General features: G+C 42.9%; 1 protein-coding gene across 9 annotated transcripts in view; it reads left to right on the plus strand.

Annotated features, from left to right (window-relative positions):
• LRRFIP1 (LRR binding FLII interacting protein 1) overlaps positions 1 to 10,251 on the plus strand; it is a 110,263-nt gene that overhangs the window by 48,987 nt on the left and 51,025 nt on the right. For all 9 annotated transcript variants that reach the window (XM_018559958.1, XM_018559966.1, XM_018559962.1 and 6 more), the window contains exons 2-3: positions 470 to 556; positions 9,887 to 9,904. In XM_018559958.1, coding sequence (XP_018415460.1) covers positions 470 to 556; positions 9,887 to 9,904 — 105 coding nt within the window. The remainder of the gene's footprint in view (positions 1 to 469; positions 557 to 9,886; positions 9,905 to 10,251) is intronic.

The following is a 10,251-nucleotide window of genomic DNA, read 5'->3' on the forward strand; positions in this document are numbered from 1 at the left end:
GCTCTCCAGTGTTGCACTGGCTATTGCTGGGCTCTCCGGGGCTGCGTGTGGATCTCGCCGGGGCTGCGTGTGGGTCTCGCCGGGGCTGCGTGTGGGTCTCGCCGGGGCTGTACTGGCGATTGCCGGGCTCTCCAGGGCTGCGATCGCGTCTTACCAGGGAGATTTTCAGAATGTGGGCACAAATCCATATTAAGGAGAATATGAAAACACAGTACAGTATGAGTCCTGTTTGCAATTCAAGTCAGGACCCAACATTGTGTGGCCACAGTATTAACACTTAAGATGCTGATTCTTTACAGCTTTCATTCTTTGATGTTACTTTGTTTGCGTGTTACACCCAGGAGTGTATATTTTCGGCAATGGCACATGTTAGAAGCTTCTTAATGCTCTATTAATAGTAATGGAAGTGATTGTTTTGTGATCTTTATTTGAAGGCATCTGTTTGATTATCATGGTCATGTTTTGGCAGGCAGAGGCAAGGTTGGCGGCAAAGAGAGCAGCAAGAGCTGAAGCAAGAGAAATTCGAATGAAAGAGCTGGAGCGGCAACAGAAAGAGGTGAGAACTATACTGGTATTTACAATGTTACATTTCTGCTTTCCCTTTTTAATTTTAGAATTGGATGGGAGAGCTTGGGAGTTTTTTAAAATGTGAAAGTTGTTAAGGGCAAGTCCAGCAGGTAAGCACTCTCCGAAGGGGTGGAGGAAGTTTGGGCGCAGGTGGGCTGCTCCTGGCATGTGTGGACCAGGGTATCCGACGTTTGTGCTAGAGGAAACAAAAAGGAAAAAGAAACGCCACGACCTAGCGCAGATATAAGGGGTGACGCGTTGGGGTGAAGAATATGTGAGATGTTGTACTCGCATGTGATATGGTGGATCTGGGCTTCAGTCGACGACGGTCATGAAGATGATGCGAAATGAACTCTGATGTATTATCCAATTTGTTCAGATATCAATGTGTTAAAGGTGGTGGGTGATGCTGTAAATGATTCTGTTGAATGTTCGTTGTTTTGACCAAGTATCAATGCTGTAGGGGAGCTGCCAGCCTGAATCCTGTGGCGTGGAGGTCCCAAATATGCTTCTGACGTGGTAAATCAATAGGACAAGGAGATGATAGATGTTGCTGTGGGGGAAAGGTTGGCAGCTCCCATACAGCATTGATACTTGGTCAAAACAACAAACAACATTCAAAAGAATCATTTTACATCATCACCCACCACCTTTAACACATCGATATCTGAACACATTGGATAATACATCAGCGTTCGTTTCGGATCACCATCGTCGCTGAGCCCGCAACTTTTCTTAATGGTGAGTTTATGTATTTATGTATTACACAACTGCTTTCTGTTTAGACCAGATTACTCACCTTGTCAATATCAATTTATTTTGACACAAACATCATTACACCAGAAGTCCTACCACGAGTCTGACACGCCAGACATCACCCCACCATCTAGAGGTCATTCAACTAGAGCTGCAACAGTTAATCGATTTAGTCGATTAAAATCGACGATTGAAAACGTTGGCAACGTTTTCGATCGTCGATTCGTCGGCTATCGATTGATTTGCCTGTTCGGGGCTGTTCCGGGCTCCACATGCGGCCTGAGCCACACGTCACACGCTGCGACAGCCGTGCCCACGGCACAGGCCGCGTAAGCCAGACTGAAGCCCTGATCCACCAATTCACATGGGAGTTTTTTAAAAGTTGAACATGTACTTTAAAAAATGCACTTAAGTATGTAGTATTAATTTCAGAGCTCTACTGATTTGTCTGTCGGATAATGGGGAAGTTTACTGTACATTCATCCTTTCCTAGTACTGCAGAGCTTCCTTCTGTCATATAACTGCTTGAGCGATATTCTGTTTATTATGTTGGCCATTCCTGCTTGTCCATTTCGGTGCTGAGCTACTGGATCACTGTTATATTTCTTACCGTCACATGTAGATGACAACGTGATCCCAGTGAACTGAGAGCTGAATGCAGGAAATAGTTTTCTTCAGCAATGTACAAAATAAATTGGATATTTTGAATGGCCACCTTGATGTGTAATGTCCCTGTTTGGCCTGTTGATCTGCAGTAGACTCTATAGCTGTCTAAGAATTATTAGAGATAATGACTTTTGTGTATGAACGGATTCCTGGCTTAACCATGCCAGTTTCCAGCCTAGACTAGTCATTTGGCTATTCTGAAATTTGCTAGATTGGCTACAATAACTGAAAGCATTAGCAGATTGTTGTGTATCCTCCAAGGGGATACGTGACTTCAAAATGGCAAAGTGCTTCTACAACTATACCTAATGAGCAGTAGTGTTCTACTTAGAGCTGTATTGGGCATCACACATTTCAGATCTGTATGTAAATATGGGCGTCTAAGTTTTAGAGGCCAAGGCTGCCATTTAACCACAAGCTATAACCAGCCTTCTGTTTGTTTTGGTGGACTGTTGTTTTACCCTCCTTAACAAACCAGGAGAAGAGGAAGGAGATTCATTTTTGGCACATTGATGTCAGTCAGAGGAGCTGATAAAGTATAGCTTTATTATCGTGCCCTCGATTGCCATAGAGGAGCTGTTCAGAGGCAGGCGTGAATGATGTGCCCACAATGTACAGTTCCTGACAATAAACCAAAGCATAGTATGGGCCAGATGTTGTGTTCTATAGACGATGTGAATTGTTTTACAAGATGTGTTGTGCTGCCTAATAAAGAACAATGGTGACATTCAAAACATTTCTTGGAGTTTATAACAAATCTATAACTTTTAATTGTGAAATGTCTGCAGCTTCATTGAAATTCCAGAGAAAGGGTTAGTCATGCCAGTAAAGTATTTCTGCACTATTCTACAGTTTACTCAAATCAAACCTTATCAGCCAGCCAGATAAGGAAGTAGGAGGAGGAGGCCTTTACAAGTCGAGCTGACTGAGAGAAGGTGCTAGAAGTCTTGGTACAGACATTACTCAGCAAAGATCTTATAGCAAGAAGGATTTTTACACATCATTGTCTACTTGGGAGGTCATGCTCATGCCTTAAGAGTTCCCTTCACTGGAACTAAGGGGCCAAGCCCAATCCCTGAAAAACAGCCCCAGACCATAATCCCCCCTCCACCAAACCTTACACTTGGCACAATGCAGTCAGGCAAGTACTGTTCTCCTGGCAATCGCCAAACCCAGACACATCCATGCCAGACAGAGAAGGGTGATTAGTCACTCCAGAGAACACATCTCAACTTCTTTAGAGTCCAGTGGCGGCGTGCTTTACACTACTGCATCCGACGCTTTGCATTGCACTTGGTGATGTAAGGTTTGGATGCAGCTGCTCGGCCATGGAAACCCATTCCATGAAGCTCTCTATGCACTGTTGTGCCAATCTGAAGGCCACACGAAGTTTGGAGGTCTGTAGCCTTGAAGTTTGGAGGTCTGTAGATTGGATTTGATGGACTTGTGTCTTTCTTCAACCTCAAATACTATGTAGCTATTTACTCTGCAGACATTTGGCGACTTCTGCGCTCTGTGCACTTCAGCATGCGCTGACCCCGCTCTGTCATTTTACGTGGCCTACCACTTCGTGGCTGAGTTGCTGTTGTTCCCAGTTGCTTCCACTTTGTTATAATACCACTAACAGTTGACCGCGGAATATTTAGTAGCAAGGAAATTTCATGAACACCTGAATCCAATGATTTGGAGGGGTGCCCCAATACTTTTGGCAATATTGTGTGTGTGTGTGTGTGTGTGTGTGTGTGTGTGTGTTGATTTGCATTGTTTTTACATTGTATTATTGATGCATTCCCCCCCAACACCGCCGCCACCACCACCTCCTGCTTTGCTAGGAGGAAATGGATTGCTGGGACTCGGGCCCTATCAAGCCTGGATATCTGCTTTTTATTAGTGTCAGATGAGTAACTAAAATCAACAGAGCCCCGGTGCTCATCACGCTCTATACATGGATTTAAAATCTTAAAGGTATTACATCTTGAAACTGATAGTCCTCATTGATGGATCAAAGTCATTACTTTAACGTTAAGAAGTGTAGAGATTTATGGAACCACAGTATGCCAAATTCTTCATGGCTAAAAATGGACTTGGGAAACTGTGTCATTAAACCCCAGGCCTACTTCTGGTGAATGATATCTTATTCATCTAGACTGCTTTTGAAGAATTTACTTTCCACAGACCATTAACACTGCGCTGCAGGCAAATGGCTAAATACGCAAATTAAATACGTATAAGGGATCATTTTACCTGCCAAATAATTTTTCTTTCCTTCCGGTTCTGAGGTGTACCCCTACAGGTCTCGAGTGGACAGTGAAAGGAAAAGCTGCACAGTGTCCCGTCACTCTGCTCTCTCCTCTATCAGCATGTTCTTTGCACTGCAGAACAACTGATGTGGTTCCTTGTGCTGCTTCTCCTTTCTGAGCTCCGTTGCTGCACTGTGGGAGGAAGATACCAAATCAAATTTAGATACTTACACCGCTTTCATTTCAAAAAATGCATTCTGGAAGTATTACTGAATACAGAACTACATATTTTGTGTTTCTTGGTGCCGACGTGGCAGCATCCATGGAGATCTATTGATGTTATCCAGTGGCCTGATTGGACCGACATTATGAGTTTAATGACTCCACAGGTATGCTGCCATGTCAAGGCACCAGGAAAAGAAAATTACCAAAATGTAAGTGTTCAATTTCCGTAGTTTATATTTGCCTGGGGTTCAGCTTCGTCAGTGTGAGCCCAACACCGGTTCCATTTTTATGCAGTAATCTAAAATGAGAGATGATACCATAAACGCATGGATCAACTCTTCCCTTGTTTAGGATAAACCTCCGGGCATTAACCCCTCCATGACCAAGCTTTTTTCAGTTCCTGTTCCTTAATGACTGATGCACGTTTTATATTTTAACTGTGATTCTTCCGTGCCAGTAAAATACCTTCTTAAAAGGTACACACACGTGTGTGTGTGTGTGTGTGTGTGTGTATATATGTGTGTATATATATATAATGTTGTTTTTTTAGAGGACAGATAGGGATATATATTTATATCACATAGAAAACATTCTTTTCCCCAGTTTTGATTTATTATAATTTTTTTTGAAAAATAGCAGTTCAAAATGTATTTATTTGTCCTTTATTTGGTAACTCCTCACATCCCTAGGATTTCAGAAATGTTCCTGTTCTTTTCAGTTTGAAACTGAAAACTAGCATTTTTCTCTAAAAGCTAATAGTAGTCATCTGGCATACAATGCCACTTTCACCAAGTGTCACACTTGGTGACAGCAACATACTTTGAACATCACTGTCATCAGGGGGTTAAATGAATAAAAAATGAACTAATTGTAAAGGGTTAATCTCAATGTTCCTCGTACTGAAGGACGTTCTGCAAAATCAGCTTCTCTTTCATTTTCAAAGCTTAACTTAACAAACTGAAGAGAGAAGCTGATTGGTTACTATGGGCAACTGCTCCAGATTCTGTCTGTTCCAGTCTTGATAAATTACCCCAAGGTACCTACTACCCAAGCTTTAAGATTGTTAACCCTTTGTTAGGACAGACAGTCCTGGACATCTAGTTTACAACTGATAATGAGATCTGCCAACACATTATAGACAGGGATAAATATAGTAAACATAACTCCCCAGCCCCCTCAATATTACATAGAAGGGGTAAAACTAGGCTTTAAGTTATGCGGTGTGAATGGGAACACGTAACAAATATAAAGTAGGTATTATCCCAGTTTGGCTGCAAAAATGGAAATACACTATAATAACTTTGCGAAGAGCATCATACCTACTACTTTGTTTTTTCTGTTGAGGGAATGTTATGTACACTAGGGGAAAAAAAACATATTCTAGGAGCCCTTGTCACAATATCTCCCCTTCATTCCCCGGGGATATAATTTACAAATGTGAATGTTTGTCCTAATGATTTCTGTTAAAGAAGAACTCCAGGCAGATTACAAATTAACCCTTTGCAGAGGGGTTACAAAAACTGCATATAAAAGCACGTAAAGCGCATTTGTGTTTCCATGTTTGTTTGTTTTTTAACCTTTTACTGCTACTATTAACCGCTTGCCGTCCGTCCAACGTAAAATTACGGGCGAGTGGCGGATCCTTCCCGGCCGGTGGACATGATTTGGGAATGTGTACAGCCGTTACCCGGCTGTTTCATACAAGCGTTCGGCCGGCTCTATGCCCCCCCCCTGTTGCCGCTGCCGGTTATCCCGGGGTGCCGCTGTCGCCCCTGCGGTGCTCGGGACCAAGAACACGGGCTCAGCGGCTGCTTGTAGAGAGAAGGAAGAGAGATCAGCATTTCCCCCACCACTGAACTCTCCTCCTTCTCTCTCTAAAGGCTGAAGCGATGTATCACTTCCACCTTTTAGCTGTCATTTCTCTGGCTGAGAGGCAGAGAAGAAGCTGGTGAAGCAGATCTCTGCTTCATCAGCTTCTTTGGGGGTCCCTAGGTGACATTAGGGGTCTTGGGGACCTCACATAAAGAGGGCCTGTCATTTTTTTCTAGCTATCAGATTGGTGGCTATTTAGCCCCCTATGTTATAGCAAGCAAGTTAAGTGTAAAAAAAAGTTTTTAAAAGAGGTTTAACACCCCGGTCATCAAGTGGTTAAAAGATGCGTTGCAGTGTAAAAAATGCAGCCTGCTTTAAATGCAACACAAAGTACTGGTGTTAACTACCACCATTGAAAAAACACCGCTATTGGGTGGGAATGGGCCCTTAAATGCTCGTTTTTGTCTAGGGTCTAAAATAAAAAAGGATATGCTCACCTGATCCTCTGTCCTGCGGCAGTGACCGTTCAACGCCTTCCGCCCCAGCTGTAGAATGTCCCTCAGCATCCTCAAGTGCAGTGCAAGTCGATAAACCTGTATTAAACGTGAGGATATCGGCAGGGCTTAGACCATCAGAGCCCTGGGAAGAATAGGCTGCAGGGAGGGGTCTAACAGCCAGACGGGATCAAGTGAGTATATATCTTGTATTTTAGACCCTAGACTTAAACGAGCACTTAACCCTTGCAGTGCTTGAGGGGGTCTTGGGTAACCAGGTTTAATTTGTAATTTGCCTGCAGTTCTTTAAGTATCCTGCCCAACATGGCGTTACTCACCCTGTCACTCCCGCATTTCGCTTTTCTAAACTCGGGAGATGCTTTCTAGGGTGTCAAAACAACTTGTGCTTTTATGATCACTTTTTCCTGCATTTAAATGTTCCTGCTTAAAGACTCCTTTAGCCATGTTCAGTGATTGTTCACACCAAGTCCAAGCAGATCTGTTCGCGTTTTTGATGCGTTTCAGATTTAGATTAGTGTTCCAGTGCGTTTGTTGTATTGTCAGTATGCAGATCATTTTTCTGAGGTCATTTCCCTCTTCCTCTAGTAGAACTTCTCACCACAGTTCAGCTTCTGACTCGTGTCTCTCCATACCCTGGAAATATTCTTGCTGCAATTCTGCTCCATTGATCAGCTTTTCTCCTATTATTATTGTACTGAGTGTGCCTGGGATCAGATCACTCCGGACACTCTTCTACCATGGTGACAAACCGGTCTGTGCCACAATATTTGTCCGCCATGGCTGCTCTCCAAGATCACCAGACCATTAGGTCACTCCTTTCCACAGCCAGGGATGATTAGATCATCAGACTTGACCAGAAGCTTTTTTTTTTTTTTTTGGTTGGGTTCTGGTGCGTTTTAATGCTTTTTTGATGCGTTCCGGAGTGTTTACTGAGCAGAAAAAATAGTGCTTGCTGCAGTTTTTCCACATGCACTGGAAGTGAATGCACTGTTGTTTACTAGAGCCCAAAATACTATTGGATGTGTTTTTGATGCGTTCTGAAAATGCTCTGCATCTGCTCCAGACTTGGTGTTAATGGGCACTTAGAGTTTCTAATCGGATTCTGGGCGCACAGTATTCTATTTTCGCTAAATTAGATGCAGACAAACGCAGGTAAACGCAGAGTGTAAATAATACCATTGGGAATCAGTTGCATGCATTTCTATCATTCAGAAATCTGCTCTAATCACAGGTTTGACCCGGCCAGGTTCTTTCTGTAAGGGTTAGTGCACACCATATGCAGTTGTGATGCAGTCGCCAAATTGTAGGGTGGGTGCGGAAATGACCGCGGATGCCTCCGCAGAATAAATCCAGAAAATTCAAAAAAGGTCACAAGCACTCCAGCATGTAGAAAAGTCAATGTTTATTGACTTCATAGGTGTCACGTCATCAGAGCGACGTTTCGGAACAGCAAAAGTCCCTTCCTCAGGCATCCAGGGACTTCCTCTTTGTAGGTACAGCCAACACTATCACCATGCCTGCCAACAAAGCAAGCATGTCTGAGCTCCAAAACAAACGGAGGAAATGCTCTGACAGGAAAAAGGAAGTGACCTAATTGTCTAATTTAGCATTTTAGTTCAAAAAAACCAATGCATCGGAACGCATCAAAAACGTATCAAAACGGATCGCAATGCAACTCACGCAATTGTGATGCAGTTTCTGGTGTGAACTAACCCTTAATGTCTGAAGGGTCTCATTCATTCAGGTCATGGTATATCTGTAAAAAAATAAGTCAAGGCAACTGGACCTGCTGTATTTCTCTTGAAGACGTTTCACTGGTCATCCAACCAGCTTTCTCAATTCAGAATGACTTGTACAAAAAATTATCTGGGAATAAATATGGTGAATATGGAGATTATGTGGATTGGAGCGACATCCACCATATTTATTCCCAGATAATTTTTTGTACAAGTCATTCTGAATTGAGAAAGCTGGTTGGATGACCAGTGAAACGTCTTCAAGAAAAATACAGCAAGTCCAGTTGCCTTGACTTATATTTTACAGATATTTCTGTAAATGGTTGGAGATTGGTAGTGTAAAGCTGATTCTTGCTGCAGTGTTATTGCATTCTTCTTCTCCTCTCACATCCCCTCCTTTCTGATCCTCTTAAATCATTAGTTGGATGTCTGAGTAAACAGACAGAGGGAAGGAGCAGTGTTACCTGTCTTTGTTGGCTCTGACAGTAACATGATCGAAGTGCTCAGACCTGTCTGGGTGGTTAGAAATGTCACCTTTGTTTATACACTCCGTTTTGTAACTGTATCAAACCTTGCAGACTGGGGATCTCTGTATTCTCTTCACATGCAACAGAGCCTTGAGGCTGGCATTGCACATACTGCTGACCTGTGTCAGGAGGATTTGTCAGCATGGAGTGAATATAATGAAGAGTTTACAAAGTAGCTATTGTGTGCTTCTTTACTACAGTCCTGAAAATGGACGGCCTGGCACATCCACAACACCTACATGTACATGTCTAGCTCCGGTTACTTGTAACAGGATCCGGCAGCACAGCCGGGTAACTCTTCTCAAATCACAGACATGGTGGTATACTGTAGGGTTGTCACGTGCCAGCCTGACCTAAATTGTACTCTTGATGCTGCCAATCCCAAGTGTTGGAGGCCCAGAGGTTGCCCACACCCCCTCTCTACGGATTGTATGTCTCCAGGCCTCTCTGCCAGAGATCCAGCAGGTGCCCAGAGAGGAGGTACTCTGTCTATACCACACAGATTTAAACACCTCATAACACTAGAGAGATCCGTCTCCTGGAGAGTTTGTTTGCTGCTTCTTTCTGTAACTCGGGCAACAGTGACAAATCTTTCTTATTAACACTTTCTGCTTGCTGGCTCTTCAGGTATTATACTGAAAACGTTTACTTGTACTAGCTGGATACACAATGACGGAGTAACGATTGATGTAACAATCCCATCAGAAAGTGACAAGCTGTAGCTTTAGTTGGGTATTGTGTACACAAACTGCATGTAATGACTTTTTCCCCTTCAGCTGCACTCTTCTGTCACTATAATTCTGCTTGCTTCTTTCTGACTCTTCTCTTTTCTCTCTATACAGATCTACCAGGTTCAGAAGGTAATGTTTGTGTATATGTCTGGGATTCCCTACATGACTGGATGGCTGTTTTCTAGTGTCTGGCATGTGACTTATTTTTGTATTGATGTTGTTTAACAGTTTTAGAATGTTTTGTCCCTTAACCTAATATTCTAAAGATCTAAGTGGCATCCCCTAGCATGTTCTGTACCGGCCATACAAATAACAGTTGCCTCACACAGGATTTTACTGCATGCTTTGAGGCATTATATGTAGGTAATAGATTTTATTTGGGGATGTCGGACCTAATTCAGGCTTAGGTTTTATGTGTAAGTGATATATTTTACTGTGATGTGCCAAATCTAGTTCAGACATATGCAATATTATAT

Source organism: Nanorana parkeri, unplaced genomic scaffold, assembly GCF_000935625.1.
Source record: "Nanorana parkeri isolate BGI_ZX_2015 unplaced genomic scaffold, ASM93562v1 scaffold423, whole genome shotgun sequence".
Lineage (NCBI taxonomy): Eukaryota > Metazoa > Chordata > Amphibia > Anura > Dicroglossidae > Nanorana > Nanorana parkeri.